General features: G+C 37.3%; 1 protein-coding gene across 1 annotated transcript in view; it reads left to right on the top strand.

The window, feature by feature from the left end:
• The window catches only part of LOC101620544 (chromosome unknown open reading frame, human C11orf74), a 58,456-nt gene extending 46,127 nt beyond the window's left edge, over positions 1-12,329 (top strand). Inside the window, exons 6-7 of the mRNA XM_012725083.1 lie at positions 3,220-3,359; positions 12,080-12,329. Of these exons, the coding sequence (XP_012580537.1) occupies positions 3,220-3,359; positions 12,080-12,241 (302 nt within the window). The 3' untranslated portion in view covers positions 12,242-12,329. The remainder of the gene's footprint in view (positions 1-3,219; positions 3,360-12,079) is intronic.
• Positions 12,330-19,351: the final 7,022 nt, after the last annotated feature.

Here is a 19,351-nt window from a genome sequence, read left to right as displayed (position 1 = left end):
AAAAAAAATTGCTTCTCACATTTTCCTTAAAAATAGATTTATCTTCCAAAGTACTTATTTTCATAGGTAATATTACTTTCAGTGACTCAGTAAATAAATATTTGAAAATTTATCATTTTTAGTTTTATCATGGTAAATAGTGATAGAACTGACATAAAATAAAGATCTTTGGGTCTTCAAAATTTTTCAAGACCAACAATCACTGACATAGACTATCTTAGCTGAGAGCTCTGTGCAGGTAAGACCTGGATTACTCAAGCATTTCTTAGCTATATCTTTATGGTATTATGTCCCTACATTTCAGGATATTTTGGCTATTTCTACATGGCAGTAGAGGAATAGATAGATTAAATTTTATAAATATAGTAGGAAGGGCAAATATATGATTGTCTTTATTATCAGATATCAGGTAGATTGCTTATTTTTTAGATTAGATATTAAGTTCTTTTATATGCTATAATAGCCTTTGACTTGATAGTCAGTGACTAAATATAGAAAGACAGATGGTATGAACATACTTTATGCTAACTAATTACAAACACAAACTTTACAAATATTGGAAATCTTAAAAAAAATTACCCACAAATATTGGAAATCCTTATCATGTAGCTGAGAAAGAAGAGATTGAAATACTTGCAACCAATATTGCCATCCAACATCAACTTGATGTTTGAGAGTTGCCATGTTTATACCATGCTTATAAGTCAAGATGGTGGTATTGAGTTAAGATAAAAGCAAGACCTTTGGTTGTTTTATAAAGAACAAAGAATTGACCCAGATTGAGTTTCTCAATTTCAGTTTTAGAAAGTTTTATAGAGAATTTCAGAAATTCAATTCCCCACCAGTGATTGTTATAATCATTTTCCCCCAAGAAAATATGAGTAATATAAATAACAGAGCATGATTTTAAAATGGCTGAAAGATAAGGTAGCTCCTATAACATATGTCTACCAGACTATTCCCATCTAATTTATTGGTTTCATTCTTTTAAAAATCTTTTCTCTTTAGAGTGAAAACTGTTCAGCTTTGTTTTTGATTATTCTCTGATTGATTTTATGGATGAAAATCTTATCCCCGTAATAAAGTTTTACTTTTTGAGTGTTAGTAATATATGTGTTTTACATCATCCATAATGTCCTATAGATATTGATAGACTCTTGATACTTGGTATTTAATTTAAGAGTTGAGATGCAGGAAATTAGTTTCCTAGCTTGCAAGTATTTTTTGAGAATTTATGACGTATAAGGTGCTATTAGGCACCAGTAGTTATGCGTTTGTGAATTTTGCTCTGTCAAGACAGAGTTGACAAGAATTTTAAATGTGGAGATATTGTTTCTTATTGCCTTGAAGGAATTGTTTCTATAAAGTGGAATTTTTATGACAGTAACCACTTTTGTTGGAAATTCTGTTTCTTTTGCAAGTACATTAGGGAGGTGAAGAATTTCAGCATAGAAATTGCAGAGTTATCCTCCTCAGCATACAGTACTGTAGATCAGATCTTTAAATACCCCTGAAAGTACAATTGATTTGGAGTCACATTTGAACTGCTGCCTGCACTGGCAGGCCGTGGGCCTGGTAATACTGGTTTTCAAGAACCTTCTCTTCTTGCCTTTGTTGTTGGCAGGCTCCGAGCCAGGTGTGTACCAGTCCTCAGCATGTATGCCAGGGAGCTCAGTGAGGGAGTTTGGCTTTAATCTCAAGTAGGGATGTTAGAAACTCAGTCATTCCACCAACCTTACTGAGTTTAAAAATCTTGCTTCTTTGGGTATAATTTAAGTGCCCTTAATGCTGACTATGCTGCTAGGCTATTCTGTGACATTTCTTGGCCTTGAGTTTGAATGCATAATCTGATAGATTTCAACAATCATAATGGTACTGAAAATGCTATTTAAAAGAAGTTTATAATGTGACATTGTGAATTAAGAGTGTGGGCTCTGCAGACACGCTCTGGCTCTGCCACTTTCTAGCTGTGGCACCTTGAATGAGGTTACTGTCAGTGCTTAGATCTCTATAAAGTAGTAACAGAGCTGTTGGGAGAATTAACTGAGTTAAATGCATATGAAATATCAGCTCATTAGTGTTGGCTATTACTGTTGTTTATACTTGAGCTCATTAATTAGATCATACCCTATGATTTCAGTAATTAATCATAGAAACACCTTTGTCACCATGTCCTCACCCACATTCTCAGTTTCTAGGCTGTGTTCTCTGTTGCCGAGGTCTTTCATATTTTTTTGTGTGAAGGTGATCTCTCTGGTTGGGACAAATGTATTTCAACTAAGTTTCGGGTTTTGAATATCAATACCTGCTCAGTTATCTTCCTCTATATGCTGCCATTGGCAACAGTCAAGGCATGCCTGTTGTTAATTAATCATCTCTACTGAGAACTTAATTAGTGTCTTAATTAGGATGATCATTGAGTAGCAGGCAGCATCATCCTGAGCCAGCTGCAAGTTATTGGCCAGCTCCAGCAGCCCTCTGGTTCTCTGAAAACTTAAAGAAAGAAACCTGTTGTGTTTCTATTTTATTGTTGCCTTCTTTGAAGAAAACTGGAAGATCACCAGTTTCTGTGATGCATTCATGTCCTGTCACTTATATCCACTTATAACAAGGTATTGTATCCACTTATAATGGATCGATCAGAAAACCAAGATTGTTATTGAATTGTTTTGATTGTACTAAACAAGCTGGAAACACGTTGTTTGCAAGGGTTGAAAATTAGTCTCTGTATTTTGAATATGACAGAGTATTTCATTTTTCTGTTGAAAGCTAAAGTTCTTTCCTTCTGGCATCATTGTTTTTTAATATACTTTTTTGAAATATTGCCATATTGTTACAGGATGAAATCATACTCCATTTCTTTCTCTTTACCCCTCAGGAAAAGAGGGAAAGTGAGAGAAAACTAGCATCTTTTTGCCTTATTTTTCTACATAAGTGGAAAATTGGGTTGGGGGTGAGAGGTGTGATCAAGTTACTCCCAATACAATGTTTCTCCTAGACCTTTTTAGATGGGATATAACTTTGCAGCATATGATAAAAATAAATGTACTGATGGCTTCTATTTTATAAAAAGGGAGGGGAACCCCTTGAGTGAGGTTTCCAAGTAAGGACAGGTGGTGTGAAATGCAGCTACTTACTCGACCATGATAGGCTTTTAGATGATTAAGGTTAATTTTGAACTTGGTGCAAGGATCAAGCAAATTATTTTGTATCCAACAGATTTGCTGCTGCTTCCAGGCGAAGTGGAGCAATACAGAAACACCGACGCTCCTTCCTACATTCCTTCCATGCCCCAGCCCCTGGCACCTGCAGTAAAGCCAAGGTCCACTGTACAAAGAGTCGACAAACAAACAGAAGAGGTATTCCACGGGGAATTCAATCAGTCTCCACACTGCCTTGATTTTTGTAACTTGTCCTTTCAGAGAAATGTCACTCTACCTATGTAGCTTTGTCTTTTTTCTCAGATTTGGGAAAATTTAGAATTTAAGCTGCTTAATTGGGTCTTTCTCACTGCTGTCGATGTCTGATATCTATATTTCTTTTAAAGCACAGAGAGCAATTATGTTTTCATGTGGAAACTATTTTTGTTTCATGATGTATGCCATGCTAGAGGACAGTGCTACCTGGGGACTGTGAAACAGAGCACATGGGCAATTTTCTTACCTCTTTTCATCTGAGCTGACCATTTTTTTTCAAAAATAATTGTTTCTAAGGTCCTATAAACATTTTATATTAGTTAGGGTGAAGCCAGGCTGCTATAGTAGAGAATCCCAACAATAATTCTATGGCTGAAAGGGGACGGACCTTTCTCGCATGTAACAATTTGTAGAGAGTCTTTCAAGTGAGCAGATGCTCTGTTCCTTGGGGTCATCAGGGAATGAGGTTCTTTCTCTCTGAATCTCCACTAGGTCTTAGGACATTGTCCTCAGTGCTGGTCCCAGAGCAGGTCCTTGACTCACCTGCAGGGACAGGGTATGGGAGCAAAGAGTAGCATGTCCTCCCAAGGTTTAGGACTCAGGACTCTGCTCTCGTGCTCCATTCCCTTGGCAACCACTTAGTCACGTGTTTTTTACTTAGCCTCCAAGGAGGCTGGGAGATGTCATCTGTCCATGTGTTCATGGGGCAATGCAGGAGAATGGAATTTTTGCACACCTTAACTCTCCAAAAGCACGACTCTTAAGTCATTTTTGGCCACCATTTGCATCTCTTCTACATGTCCTAAACAAATATGCACCAGCTGGGGCTGTTGGTACTGGGAAATAATATTTATAGCCCTTTTTACTCCCAACTTTAAAGGAGTCAGGTATTGGAAGTTGTTAAGAGGTTTGTGTTATTGCTTCCTAATAAAACCCGCAGGATATTTCTTGATTATTTAGTCATTCAGGTGCTGAGTTTGATCAGGGAGCAGACCCACATATGGAGCAGCAGACCTCTCCTGTTTTCACCCGCTGCTCCCCTCAGCAATGCATTGCAGTAGCTCTGCCTGTTCTGCTCCCCATCCCGTCTCTGATGAATTCTCTCACTCTCACCCCCGCACCTCTGGCCTGTACCCCAGATCTTCTATGCATGAATAAATAAAAATAACTCTTTGAAAAAGTTTTTTAGATTTGAAATTAGTTGGCAGATAAACTGATAGGAGTAGCCATTTTGAAATTTGCTTTAAAATTGTGAATTATTTTCTCTGTATAGTAAGAAACTAAAATTTCAAAGTCATTTCTAGCAGAAATGGGTTTCTTTTAAAGACTTGTTCATATTCTTGACTCAGTTGTGACCATACAAACTATTGGACTGGCTGTAGTCTCACAGCTATCATAAGAATTGTTATAAAAAATGGTTTTGTTATGCAAGTTTAGCAAGATGTTCAAAGAGTAAAAATGTTGGACTCTCTTCCTCCCTGAATATACAGCAAAATAATATGCAGTTAATAACAAGTCTTTGAAGGATGACTGGATAAAAATCATTTTCTCAGGGAAAATGATACAGATACCATCTAATTTCATCTATATGTGCAATATAAGGGCACTAAGTGGATGAATGGACCAAAAAAAAAAAAAATCAACTGGTAGATAGTGAAAATCAAATGAGTTTACCAGAGGTGAAGAGAGTGGGGTAGAAGCAAGGGTGGAAGATGTTGGGCCACTGTACATGTTTTTATTTCTTTAAAAAAATTTTTTAAAAATGCTTTTAGTTGACAGGTTTAAAAAATGGAAATGATTCCTGGAGTTTATGAACAAGTCAGTAAAATAAAAGTGAAAACCCTGCAGATGATTGTGTCTTTAAAAAGAACCTAAATTTCTTACCAGAAAATGTGAATATTTTTAAATGTTGTCGTCAACATCTTCATCAGCAATTTTTGTGTTGGCAAAATTATGAACTAGATGAATAACTTTGCTGTTTTTGATATTCAGTGTAATATTATGGTTGGAATTTTTCTTTCTAGCCACTATTTGTTAGAGAACTTTTCAGAATTGTGTAGGATGACAATAGAGCACCAAGTTTCCCTTGGCTTAATAGCACTGATCTAATTTTAAGGCACCCAGTGCCAGTAAAGGGATATGTTTCCAGCAAATGTCCTATAATGGACTTGCCAAAGAGCTATTTTGGGTTAGAGAAGTAGGTGCTCTTTATGACTTCAGTCTCAGATGATAAAAATGTATGCTGAATATCCTGATTACCTCTTAATTACTTCATAAGAATCCATCAACTTCTGATCTGGATTGGATCAATTTAATTTTTTCCATAGTTTTATCACTGGCTTTATATATCTACATTTTCCACTTAGAGTTATTTTCCAAGAATCTGCCACTTTATATTTGTGAATACTTTCTTGTCTTAATGTAAGACAAGAAATTAAATTTAACTCAATTTAGATGAATTTTAGTGTGGGTCTGCTAATCCTAAACGGCCTAACAGTTCTGTATTCCCAAAGCAAGGTCAGAACTGCCCGTTCATAAGAGCGCAACCCTACAAGGTGACTTTCACATGACTAAGAGCATAAAGCTGGATCACCCTGGGGTATGCATCAAGAGGTATGACTGGTAACACTGAGGATGGGTGTATAAACTTACTCCTGACTTACCAGGGACACCCGGGGGGCTATTGACTGATGTATAACAAAGGACCCCAGAGCTGGTCAGTGGAATGCCTTATTGATAAGATTGAAATCTTGATGGGGGAGTCAGGGCTGGATCCACATGCCAAGATGAGAAATACAGTTCCATCCTTCCTCTCCTTCTTCTACTTCCCTTTTTGATTGATGCTGTTTATCAATAAAAAGGCCAGGATCTTGCTCTTCAACAGCATCCTGCATTATGTAGCTTGTTTTCTTTATCAGTATGGGGGTTACTCCACACAACATTTTAGAACTTCTGGAACTGTTTTATAGAGTAAGAGTTCACATTTTGCAAAACAAAATTTCCCCCTTCTTAACTCTCAACCATAGAAGAGGTCATAGAAGATAATTTTAGAGTACTTTAATGGGAGATTTTCTGTTTTTCCAACCATAATGGGACTCTAAAAATTTTCACCTATAAAAAACTTTATTTACCATATTACTTTGTGAGACAGCTTATAGCTAAATGTTGATATTATTCACTTGAGCATTAGTTTTGTTTCTTTAATTTGCCTATGTAGTACTATGAATGAAAATAATTCTTCCTATAACAGTGTCTCTGTCAGAATAGTCACAGGAACAATTTTAAGGAAACTAGCAGTTTTCTAATAGTGTACAAATTCTATTCCCTCAGAGGTTACAAAAAGATTTCAATTAGATTTGAAATTAGACACCTGAAATCCACATATTTCTCTCAGCTCCTTAGGCAAAAATAGCAAGTTAATAACTTAATTCACAGTTGTTTTCTGTTTAGTAGCTAGGGGTTTGGTGTTCCATTGCACACATTTGTCTCTTTGAAATAAATCAGAATTTCAGCTTGTAATCGAAAACCCGTGGAATCTTATAGTTTAGAACTCTAGAATGAACCTAACTTGAAAGAAGAGAATTCCCAAAGGAAGCCACAGTAGCCAGCAGCTGAAATAAAAACAAAATTGCAACCTTACTGGATTTAAAAGTTGTCATTTCGGAGATCACAGTGATAGTTTCTGAATTGCAGCATGCCTAACTCCCCTTTAATTGCCTTCGTGCCCCCTTTTCTTGGAAGACTTCAGAGTCTTAAGTGTGTCCTCATATGCTAACTTAATCAAATGCAAGAAAAGGTCAAAACTAATGCTGTCATGCATATTGTAGGCCTGCAATAAATATTTATTGGATGAACAAATAAACAGAACAACCCTCATGACCTACTAGCAGTGATTTTTCTGATCAAACAGGCTAGGAATCATTCTTTCCTTCTCTGATTGGTTCATTCAGCCAGCAGGTTCAAATTATTCCCATTCTTTACAAAAACAAACCCACCTTACCCTTCCCTTACTTTGGACCCTTCTTAGGCCAGTGTCTATTCTTTTTCCACTCTTTTTCAGAAACCATTAGAATGTACTACTTGGCCTCTTCCTCCTTTCCCCTCATTGTATCTGGCACAATATCCTGGCTCCGGTTACCAGTGTTGATGTATTCAGAGTAAAGGCACCAGTTACTTTATAGTTGTCAAACCCCAATGGAGACCTTTCTGCTATGTATAATACCTTGGATCTTCTCCGACACTCCACCTGTTCTATTCTATTGCCCATTGACACCCCTGGGTTCCTTTGGGTGCCTTCCAATTCAGCATGTTAAAAACTGTTTACCTGTCCTTGCTTCCTTCCTGCAGTCTCACTATTCCTTTTCCATATTCCATCAGTCATCAGGTGCTGTCCCTTTTACTTTCAAATCTTTGCTACCAGTGCCCTGTTCTCTGGGTATACAATGTGTGAGAAGTACACCTTACACAAACAAACCATGCTAATATCTTATAGTAGTGACATTTCTTCTTATTATCTTAAGGTAATACTATATTGTTACTAAGCAGTCTCCCGACTGGTCTCCTGATGACAAATCTAACCTCTGTTTAATCTGCATAGTGACCTCCCAGTTACAATCTCCAAAGTGCCTGAACAGCTTTCTGCTTCGTACAGGTCTGTGCCAATGTCATCACAGATAGCTAAAATTTGAATGAAAGGAAAACCTTTGTCCAAAAATGAATAGATCACCTATTTCAAAAAATCCTCCAGTGACTTTTCATCTTCTCTTGGATAAGTAGCATGCAAGCCACGTCATGATCTGATGCTGTCCCTCTCCACTTGCCATTCTTGGCCTTACTCTGACAATACTTAACGACTGGCAGATCCACACATGTGAAAAGCTCTTTATTTCCACAGTCCGCTCATGGGATTTCAGTTTCTTTTTAAACTTGTTAAATAATACTTGCCTTGAAGATTCTGCTCATGTGTCACCTCTTCTGGGAAACCTTTAATTCCCTCCAAATGCCTTCCTACCTGAGCAGGTGGGTGTTCTTTCTCTGTTCCCTTCATCCCTTAACTATATCACTTGTACTTTATACATTTCACTGTAGTGATGGTTTATGTGTCTATCTCATATTTAGGTGATTTCATACAGATATTCATCTTTATAACCCCTGCAACTAGCACATTGCCTAGAAATTAGTGGAAACATAGAGTTTGTGGAAGGATTGTAAGAGACTGTTTATTTGGCATTTTTGACAGAGGGATGAATTGGCCACATTGCATTGTGGAGTGACAGTCTTAGCCACAAATGGCTTAAAATGCATTGAGTGTCATATTGCAGCATTGCACATGTGAAGCTGTTGCTCTTGGTTTGTTGCTTCTATAATTTAGCATATAGAACATTGGCTGGGAAATTTAATAATTGCTACTGTGAAAAACTGTTTCTAAGTGAAGAAAATTTTCTTTAAGTGTATTTTATACCTTAGTGGATTATAAATAATTCTTATGTGGGCATTCTATTTATTGACTAGCTTAAAACTTTATTTCTTGCAAATGTTTCAGTTAATAACAAATATTATTTCTGAGAAAAGAAATAATGCTCCCTAACAGAGAATTTTTGTGTCTCTAAAAACAGAGAAGAGGCTGATGGTTTGGGCCCACCTAGGAGGACTTATTTGACTTGGAAGTTAACCCTTCCTAGAGTTTAGGAGTCCAGCATATAAGCCTTACTCTTATTTGGGTTGCTAAAACAAAGTGACTGATCAGCAGGGTGATGAGTGGGAAGGCTAGTAGAATTTTCCACACAGGTAAGCTTCAACACCTTCCCTCTATGCTTATACAAGCCACTTGGCATACTTCAGAGAGAATGCATCCATGGTGTTGGATTTATTCATTCATTTCTGTCTTCTTTTTGAGGTTATGAAACCTTGTGGACATAGGTTTTGTGTTAAAATATTTTGTGTTAAAGCGGTGGTGAGGAGGAGGGGTGTATTACAGTTTGGAGTTGCTGGGGTTTTAACACAGTGGGTTTGTCTTACTTTGAAACTGTGTTCCAGACCAGAAGGGAGTGAGTGAAGCATGGTGACTATAACTGGTAAAAATGGCTGTAAGTAAGAATGGCTCAGAATCTTAGTCAGGTTCCCAGGCCTCAGAGCGGGTTCAGTGGAGTAGGCATTGGATGCTGGGCCTGTACCAGGCCGAAAGGCCAGGAAGTAGGTCTCACAGCCGACTGTATACACTAGACTGCCTGTCCTCTGCCAGAATTCCTTACCATCAGCATGGGATGGTGTTGTGGCCAGGCCTGCCAGCCTCGGTGGTTACTGCTAAATAGGCACACAGCAAGGATACTTATACACAGGAAATGAACATAATGTGTTTCTTCATTTGAGCTGGTCTCAGCAATGTTGCCCAATTGTGACTTTGACTGTGATGATGATAAACTTCATCTCAGAAAGTGAATTCAATAGACAGATCAGTGCATCTGCAGACAGATTCACTTCCTGTGTACAGACGCTCTTTGGAAGCAAGTTGTGGTGTCACGTGGTACCTGGGAGTGTGTTGTTTGTGATAGATGGTGTGGTGCGGATCCTTTAGATCATAGTTGATGCTGTGAACCATGCAGCCCAGGTGTGTAGCCAGCTGTACTGTCAGGTTTGTATAATTCACCAACAGTGAAACCGCCTAAGGGTGTCTTTCTCAGGACAAACCCCTGTCGTTAGATGATTTGTGTTTGCTTTTTAGAAAAGGTCTTTTCACCCAAAAAGCTATGATTTGGTTTAATAAAATCTTCAAGGCTGCTGTTTTGCTGGTGTTTTTGTTGAAAAAGTGAAATTTTATCGGAAGTAGAGTGTCCTGGATTCAAATGTTGCTTTTCTCCCTTACTAATTATGTTCCTTACTTTTCAGAGCTTTACAAGGTGAGTGTGACAGTGGCCAAGGCTGTTGGGGGGGGGGGCTGGCAGGTGGTGGGAACTCTCCAGGCATGATCTTTATCAGGGAAGCCTACAGGCGCTTTCTAATAAGGAGGAACCGAACAAGTCTCTGAAATTTTTTCTCTTGCTGGTTTTACTGAGAAAGCATTATATATGATGGGATCTTTGCTGTTAGCACTGCACATCTAACTGCAAGATAGAACCTGCTGAACACATAGGCGATACGTACCTTCCATGTTTTTTCCCCCCAACCTGTAATAACAACACTTGATTTCCGAGCTAGATGATCTATTTTCAAAGAATTGCAAGAGCTACTCAATGAGATCATTCTTCATACAAGAATATTTAAAGCAGATTATAGCTCCAGGGCATTTTTTTCATTCTTCCATAAACCATAATTTTCAATTATTTTAGCATCACCGTGCATATTATAGTTATATAGAGGTGCTAGATGATTTCATTCATCACACCCCATGTGTTTTTAGAGAGACTTTTTAGGAAGTGATACAATGATACTTTTTTTAAATAAAAGATGTATTTGTTTATGCATATAGAACTGGGGTATAGGCCAGAGGTGCAGGGGCAGGAAAAGGATTCACCAGAGACAGAGGGGGGAGCAGAGCTGACCTACTGGTTAAGTACACTCCTGAGGAGAGTAGCGGACGGGGTCAGGAGAGGTCTGTTTTTCCACATGGGTCACTACCCTAGCCGGGAATTGAACTCATGCTGTGGCGGCTTTAACTTGGTAGTGCTATGCTTTAACCCTCTGCGACACCAGAGAGGGCTCCGATACAATGATATTTAAGGCATTCCATTTTTTTTTTTAAGATTTATTTATTTATGCACACAGAGCTGGGGTACAGACCAGAGGTGCAGGGACGGTGAGAGGATTCACCAGAGACTGAGTGGGAAGCAGAACAGGCCGACTGATGAAGTACACTGCTGAGGGGACCAGTGGGAGGATCAGGAGAGGTCTGCCGTGCCATGTGGGTCACCTCCAGGGTGGGGATGGAACTCATGAGGAAGTGGCTTTAGCATCTCAGTGCTGTGCTTTAACTCTCTGCACCACCAGGGAGGGCCCTCCTTGAAAATATGTTTTTTTTTTTTTTAATCTTCTTTCCTTTAGAAAGTCTTTAAAACTCACAGGTTATGGGCTTTTGGATAAATTCTGTAATGTTTTTAAAATTCTTGGTAGGGAGATAAGAACCCTAAGAATCTTAACTTAAGGTGGTGCTTTGTACTAATTATTACTGTTATTGGCCCCACTGATTCTAGAAATTATCTGAAGAAGGAAGTGTATTAATTTTAATTTATTTCTTCCTTTGCAAACTGTTTTATTTATGTCTTTTTTTTTAATAAGGGGAGAAAAAAATCTGTTTTACATCAATAAAATTTTCAGTATATTTTCACATAAATCTTAGTTTTTCATATGCCTAGAGTCCTGACATACAAGTGGTAAAAACGTAATGAATATGTGCAAGGGAGACTTCCTGATTCTTGCCGTGGGCGGAATTAGTTAATGATATTCATTCAGATGCAGGATGGTACAAATGGGGCATATTAAGAGGCTTAAATTAGGTCAAATTGAGTAATTGAATTTATTCCTTTACTTAAAAACAGCTTAATCAGCTAAGAGTGCTGAAGTCTAAAAAAAGTTTTAATTAAATATTAATAGGGAGTTTATGTTTCCAATTTTTATCTTCCTTTATAAAATGATTGTGTATGTTTTTCCTGCTTTGTGATCTTTTCTAGATACCTGGAGATGAAATTCAGCCCTTCACATTTGATGAAGAATTTGATTATGACTCTGTGATGCTCACCCCCAAGTTCACTCCTGCAGAGATAGATGCCATCAAAGAGCTACCCAAGCAAAAGAGAAAGACAAACACAGGCTTAGAGGAACCCTGTGACTGATTCACCAAGACATCTTTGTGTTTATTTTTATTTTGGTCTTACTCAAGCAACACTAGAATAAAAGATATGGCTGTTGCAGTCCCCTTTGTGGAATTGTGTGTGTGCATTGATTTATCAGAGATATTTGTCACTAGCGATATATAACTGAGATGACCAAAGAGCTCTCTGCCTTTACAGAATTCCCTTCCTCCATGTTGTTGTGGGAGCCCCATGACTGATAGAGAAGGTGGGGGGACAGGAAGCCACTGCTGCCTGAAGTCTGTTTTTGTAATCCCCCACTACAGCTGGGGGATGTGAGGCATTTTAGGAGAGACTAGAAATACCATGCTATCTCCCTGGAGGTGAAGAATAATTAATTGTACATGCAAAGCACATTGTACTGCACAGAGAGAAGAACTGATTTTGGGGATTAGTCTCTGGTCCCGGCTATTCAGAGATGGTGGGATGACTGTAGAAGTGAAGCTTCTGGAATTGACTGGGAATTGACTGAAAAAGAAGGCATCTGAGAGTTGATTGTATGTCATATATTGAATACTATGTTATTATCTTTGTCACATATGAGGATAGTTACAAAGTATAAGGAGTCAGTCTATGATCAGAAGCTTTAAATATAATTTGAGAAAGTAAGACATTGAGGAAACAACTAGACATGTAAATATTACCAAGTATTGTGGATGTTAATTGAGTTGATTACCCATAAGTGCATAAAGAGAAGGAGAAAGGGGTGAAGGCACAAAAGAAGGGGGACAATATGTAGCAAGTTTTTTTTTTATTATTATTAAAAGACTGAATAACAAATCAAAGGCACTTAGTTTTAATTAGTTTTTATGGCTTCCTTGCTTGGATACATGGGCATGTGTATATGTTCATAAAGTTGCAATTTATGTCCAAAAATGCTCTTTATCTAATGTTGTGGTACAATCAGGTGATTTCTGTATTGATTTTTTCTTACTTAGTCAACACACTGTTGTAAGATGCCATTTTTGTGCCAGTCCTGTTGCTGGGCAATGAGAAAGGTACAAGTAAATGACACATGGCTTGATTTTGTGGGGACAAGTGATGTATATAAAGATAATCATAGCAGAGCTGCTCTGTTCAGTGTAAGAAGCAGAGCTGCATGTGGTTATTAAGCAGTGTCTACATTTAAAATATAAATTAAAATGCATATGGGGTTTCATAGAATTAACATAAAAGTTATGAATAACTTGTTCTGTTTTTACATTGATTGCATGTTGAAAATGATATTTGGGGATATCTGGTCAAAAAAAATTATTAAAACTCATCTCTTTTTACCTTCTCAATGAGGCTAACTAGAACAATTAAGATTATACATGTGACTTGTATATTTTCATTTGACAGCAATGCATTAGAGAGTTATCTGTTGTAAGAGTGGAATGCTTCTGGGACAAAACAAGTAGGTGTTGTGCTGTATATCTATCTATCCAGCCAGCCATCCAGAGCCATCCAGCCAGCCAGCCATCCACCCAGCCATCAAGCCAGCCATTTTTACTGAGGTAACATTAGTTTACAGCACTGTATATGATTGGTTTACAACTCTCAGATATATGTCACCACACACATCACCAAAGCACCCACAAGCCCTTTATTATAACCACTGGCCCTTCTCCCCACCATATTTCTACCTTGTACCCCACCTCTAGGAACTTCAGTTCTGCAGTCATGTTTCTAGGGTTTGTTTTGGTGTAGTTTTGTTAGTTTTTGGTGTAGTTTCTTTTGTGCCTCGATATTCTACCTATGACTGAAATAACACAGTATTTGTCTTTCTCCATCTATTCATTTCATTTAGCATAACACCCTTCAGTTCCATCCATGTTTTAAAGGGCATGAGTTCATCATTTCTTTTATACCTGAATACTATTCTTAATCCTCTCCTCTCGTGGGCACTTATGTTGTTTCCATAAATTGACTATTGTAAATAATGCTGCAAAGAACCTAGGAATATATAAATCTGTCAATTTTAGTGATTTGTATTCTTTGGGTCAGGCCCGCGGAGTGGAATTGCTGGGTCATATCTTGAGGAATCTCCGTACTGTTTTCTATAGGGGCTGGACCAGTCTACACTTCCAGCAACGGTGTAGGAGACTTCCTTTTAGTTCTGGAATTATATTAATTCTGCCTCGTAGAGCTGGTGGATTTTCACAATGGAAATGGCTTTCTCACTTGATCATGAGAAAAGAGTGAAACTTTTGATACAATAGTTTGCGTGAGAAGTAAGAGCTCAAATGAAGGTAGTATAGATAGAACAGGAGGACATGGACTTGATTATAGAGATTTGGTGGCAGAAGTTGCAAGGATTGCTGATTGATGCAATGTGGGAATGATAGAGCAGTTATAAGGTTAAGAGGTTTTAGCTGACTTGCTGACTTGAGGAAAACAACTATGATGTGATATAATTAATTGTTCATGAAACTTGAAATTCCTTGATTCAATACATTTATAGCATTTGGAATTTTAAATAAAGACTTCACTATTTCTAAGACGTTGCCAATTTATGGATGAGAATAGATTTATAATTGAAGAAACAAAGCCATCTAAGTGTTTTAAAATAACTGCTTTTTAGTGTAGTTTTTCATTAACCAGACAGGGGTATGTCAGATGAATATTACCACAGAGCATTTTTATCGGTAGTATTGGTGGACTAGGTTTTGGCTACATTCCTTTTAGCAATTTTTTATTTGGGGCATTTGTGTATTTCAGCAAAAGTGACACTGGAAAATGGGTCTCTTAAAGCCTCTAAGTATAATAGTTTTTCTCAATTGTACTGTGATTATTGTCCTAATAAGCAAGTACTCCATAACTGCCTTTCAGCTTTATGAACCCCTTGAATTGGTGTAAATTGTTTGTTTTATGTTTTATGGCAAAACCTAACCAGTATTTTAAGAAGAAACCTGTGCTTATATTGATAGATAATACTTACCCAGAGCAGATAGTGGCAGCAGAGGTGACATTAATAAACAATAGAGGGTAAGAAAAAGCACCTGGTATTTACGACAGAATGGGAGGGAAGAGTATGAAAAATGTTAAAAGTATCTTGAAGTAATATGATAGTTGCACCACAGAATGGCTTGAGTGAAAACAATTGTGGAGAAAATTGAGTGGAGAAAAAAATTGGTGACACCAGTCTGAACTGGTTTCGTCTGGTTCCACCAGGATCCATTTTAGGGTAGCACGACTAGAGGAAGAATAAAAAATTCTCATATTACGAATTGCCTTCATACTTTCAGCAAGAATTCTCTTTTTTCATGAATCAGATAGAAGTACACCCTCATTAAAAATAATAACATTTCCACATGTACGAGGTGATTGCACAATTAACATGTGAAAACCAAAAAAAAATTTTTTTTGTTTCTTGGAAGTTAACAGCAAATGAATTCAATTGCAGGGGAATGGGGCAAGAAAGAGAATTATTGAGGGTTTTTCAGAAAAGTATTTCTATATATATGGAAGAGAACTGTACTCCCCATTTTCCCTACCCTGCCCTTATATAATATGGCTCCTATTTCTCTAACCTCACCTTGGCCCTTCTTCCTCATTTTTTATTCTGTTTTGCTCAGTTTGGATTCTTTTTTTGTTTGTATTTCCTTTCTTATTTCCACCTTAGGCCCTTTACACTTGTTCTTTCTGCCAGGATCCTTCTATTTACTAAGGTCTCAGGGCAACAATATCTCCTCAGTGTCTCTCTGACAGCCTTACTTAAACTAATTTCTTTCTCAGTCATCATTGCATACCCCTTACCCTACCTTGTCTGACAAATAGAACATAAGGTGTACAAAGGCATGGGCCTAGTCTGTCTCTTCCTTGCTGTATTCCCCAATATCTAAAAAGGACCTGGAGAAAAGTAGGCATTCAAGAAATATTTACTGAATGAATAAAATCTACAAGATATGAGCTATTTGTTCGTAGAACTTGGAGGTCTATCCATTTCATCAATTCAGTTGGTTGGATATATATAGTGTACTTTTAGATTCAAAGCATATTTAAATTTTCACCTCCCAGACTCAGGATTACTTGGCAGCCGGTACAAATTTGGGAAGGCCAGCCTGATTGGGTGGGCCTGTACCTCTTATAACACACTCTATCTTTGTCACACCCTGACCTTACAATTGAGAAAACAGAGAAACTTTTAGTTCTTATGGAGTGAACTTTCTTTCCAAAGCACGTCAAGAAAACTTCTCAGCCTTTCTTTTGCTAAGACTTTTTACATTAAAACTACTGAGAAATAATTCATGTGATACACAGATGTGCCAGTATTCTTCACTGGAAACTGGACTGATGACTAAATGAAAACTGGAAAGAGAAAAGAAAACAAGACATAGAGTCAAGTAGAAAGAAGAAAAGACCTATTTGGTAGTGCCATACAGAATCCTTTATGAATTCATTTAAAAATATTAACACTCAGAAGAGTCAATGAACTTGAGAAGTACGGAGTGGTGGCAAGGATCTCTGACACAGAGAAGGGATTGGCATTATGGTAGTGGGTCTCTGTTTGGGTTGTTTATGAAATATAAATATAAATATTTCTTGCTGCACTATTTACAATAGGGAAGATGTGGAATCAACCCAAATTCCCCCAAAATAGATGATTGGATCAAGAAGATGTGGTGCATATATACAATGGAATATTACTCAGCAAGCAAAAGGATAAACTCATACCATTTGTGGCCACATGGATGGAGCTGGAAAGGATCATGCTTAGTGAAATAAGCCAGAAAGAAGAAAAATACTAGATGGTTTCATTCATAACAGGAGTGTAAGGGATCAGGGGGAAAAATATATATATGTAGTAATTATAATAAAGTAAAAACTAACATCAGCTAACAACTATAAATGAGAGATATTCTATAGGGGTGGAGAGGGGAACAGGTTCAAAACTGGAGTAGGAAGAGCACACAAGACTATGGTAATGGCACATGGTGAAGTGGGGATTACAACTGAGATGAAAAAATGTACAAAATGAAGAATGATGTAAAAAAATATATGTGAGAAGCTTACTGCCCTTATTTATTTTTTATTTATTCTGAGGGCAGAGTATGGAGAAAATCTCGGAAGTACGAGGGGTGGCAAGGATCCCTGACACAGAGAAGGGATTGGCATTATGGTAGTGGGTCTCTATTTGGGTTGTTTATGGAATATAAAGCATGCACATGCAAGGAGCTTCATTATCTAAAGCAGCTCTTTTTTTCCCCAATGTTCCTATCTTGTTACTCTTGCCTCTGCGTTACCTTTTAATTCTAGTCTCTGTATTCCCCATTGCCATTATTCCTCTGCACTACCTTTTAATTCCAGTCTCTGTATTCCCCATTGCCATTATTCAGCCTTCATTTTTACTTGCATCCTCCTGGAAGCTTTCCTGCTAGCCAATTAGTCTCTAAATGCCTCTATTCTGGCAATTCTATTGCTATTATATTCTGTTATAGTCAATTGCATTCACATTTATCTTTACATTGCTATCTTGTTTCAAACTTCTGTTAACCGCTCATTAAAAACTTAGCAATTTAGCATGCAAACCCTTATTTCCACGACCCCCCTGGATACAGATAAAACCAACCACTTATCGCTTCTGAATGTTGCCTTCTACCTTTTTGCTTTTCTTCTGTTAAACCTTTTTGGGTGGCCCCTCTATTTTGTCCAATAAATTTGTACTTATCCTTTGAGATGCACTTGGGAGTTACCTTCTTCATGAGACCTTTCTAACTCCCTCCAGCAGGTGTCATTTCATCGTACCTGCTCCTTGCTGTCATTTTGTTATCCTGATGGTATTTTGTCGCTTTCTGCTGTGTATTGTGGCTTTCTCTGCCTGTGTTTCTCCCAATCCTGGCATTACTCTTGCACATTTAGTGGTAAGCATTGTCTTGCATGCATTTAGTTTCATCATTGGCTTCATTATATTATTGTTGAATGCCAAAAAATGAATCACAATAAGATTTATTCACTCATATTTACCTAGTATCTGACTTCTTTGTTACATTTTGTTAGAAACACACTATCATGATTTATTAAATCAATGAATTTATGGTAAAGAAGCTAATGCAAAGTGTCTGTACAATCTGCACTGGAATGTTGGCTAATTGATATAACAATCAAGAAGTAATCTATCCATTACAAAAGAAGAAGGGGGAAAAAGACCTAACAATATAATTCAAATGTAAGTAAATTTTGCATGACAGAATACAGGAAGATATTTTAGTATCAAAATAATGGCAAGTGAATAATAACGGTAATGGTACATAATATAAAATTATAATACTTTCCAGGTTGATAAAACGTGCAGTCTTTCAAAAGGGCTTTTTGTTGGTTCCACTTCAGATGGTGGTAGATTATCTCCAATGTGTACACTTAGAATATTGACATCCTTGTTAAGATTAAAAAAGTAAATCCAATAACTCTTCAAATTGTGTTAATATTGGCTATATTCTCAGAAGAAATTAGCATCAATTTTCGTTTAGATTGAAAAGGATTTTCAAAGGCTGGTTTATGTGCAAGTGGCGGTAATGGCGCTTGAAGTAATTAGAGTGTTTAACAACCAGGCAGGAAAAAAAATCTACTAATTATTCTCATCATTCCTCCCCACCCCTCTCCCCCCACCAAGGATGGGAAAACCTGGAGAGGATTTGAATCATACACAGACATTGGTTTATATTGTGTTAAGCCACAGGATCAGATGTCTTTGCCAAAATGATTTTCTAAGTCCTCTGGGTTAAAGAATGTCAGTGACTGGTAGAGAATTTAGCTTTGGAAAATAAGGTTAACTAGTTTTTAAGGAGTTAGTTCCTGAAGAATTGTTCATGCCTCTTTTTAAGTGATTTTGGTTCTTGTGCCATCCTGTTATTCACACATTGATTCTTGTGACTTCTGATGACTCAGTGTACCTTTCTTTTATGTACATATATCTCATATTTACATATCTATATTTATATTATTTGGTAGCTAATCTAACTTATTTTCAAATTTGTGTAAGTTTCAGATTAGTTTTTCTGTTCTGTTGAAACTAAGTTTGCTAATTTTTTAAAAGAAAAAAATGTGCACTATGGCACTTGATTCAGCTCTCTGCCCTTTTATTGCTTTGACTCGTGTGCTTTGCCCCTGGCA

The sequence above is a fragment of the Condylura cristata genome, unplaced genomic scaffold (assembly GCF_000260355.1).
Source record: "Condylura cristata isolate star-nosed mole 26May11 unplaced genomic scaffold, ConCri1.0 scaffold00015, whole genome shotgun sequence".
NCBI classification, from domain to species: domain Eukaryota; kingdom Metazoa; phylum Chordata; class Mammalia; order Eulipotyphla; family Talpidae; genus Condylura; species Condylura cristata.
The sequence above is the reverse complement of the archived record's forward strand: the minus strand, read 5'-3'. Positions and strand labels throughout refer to the sequence as shown.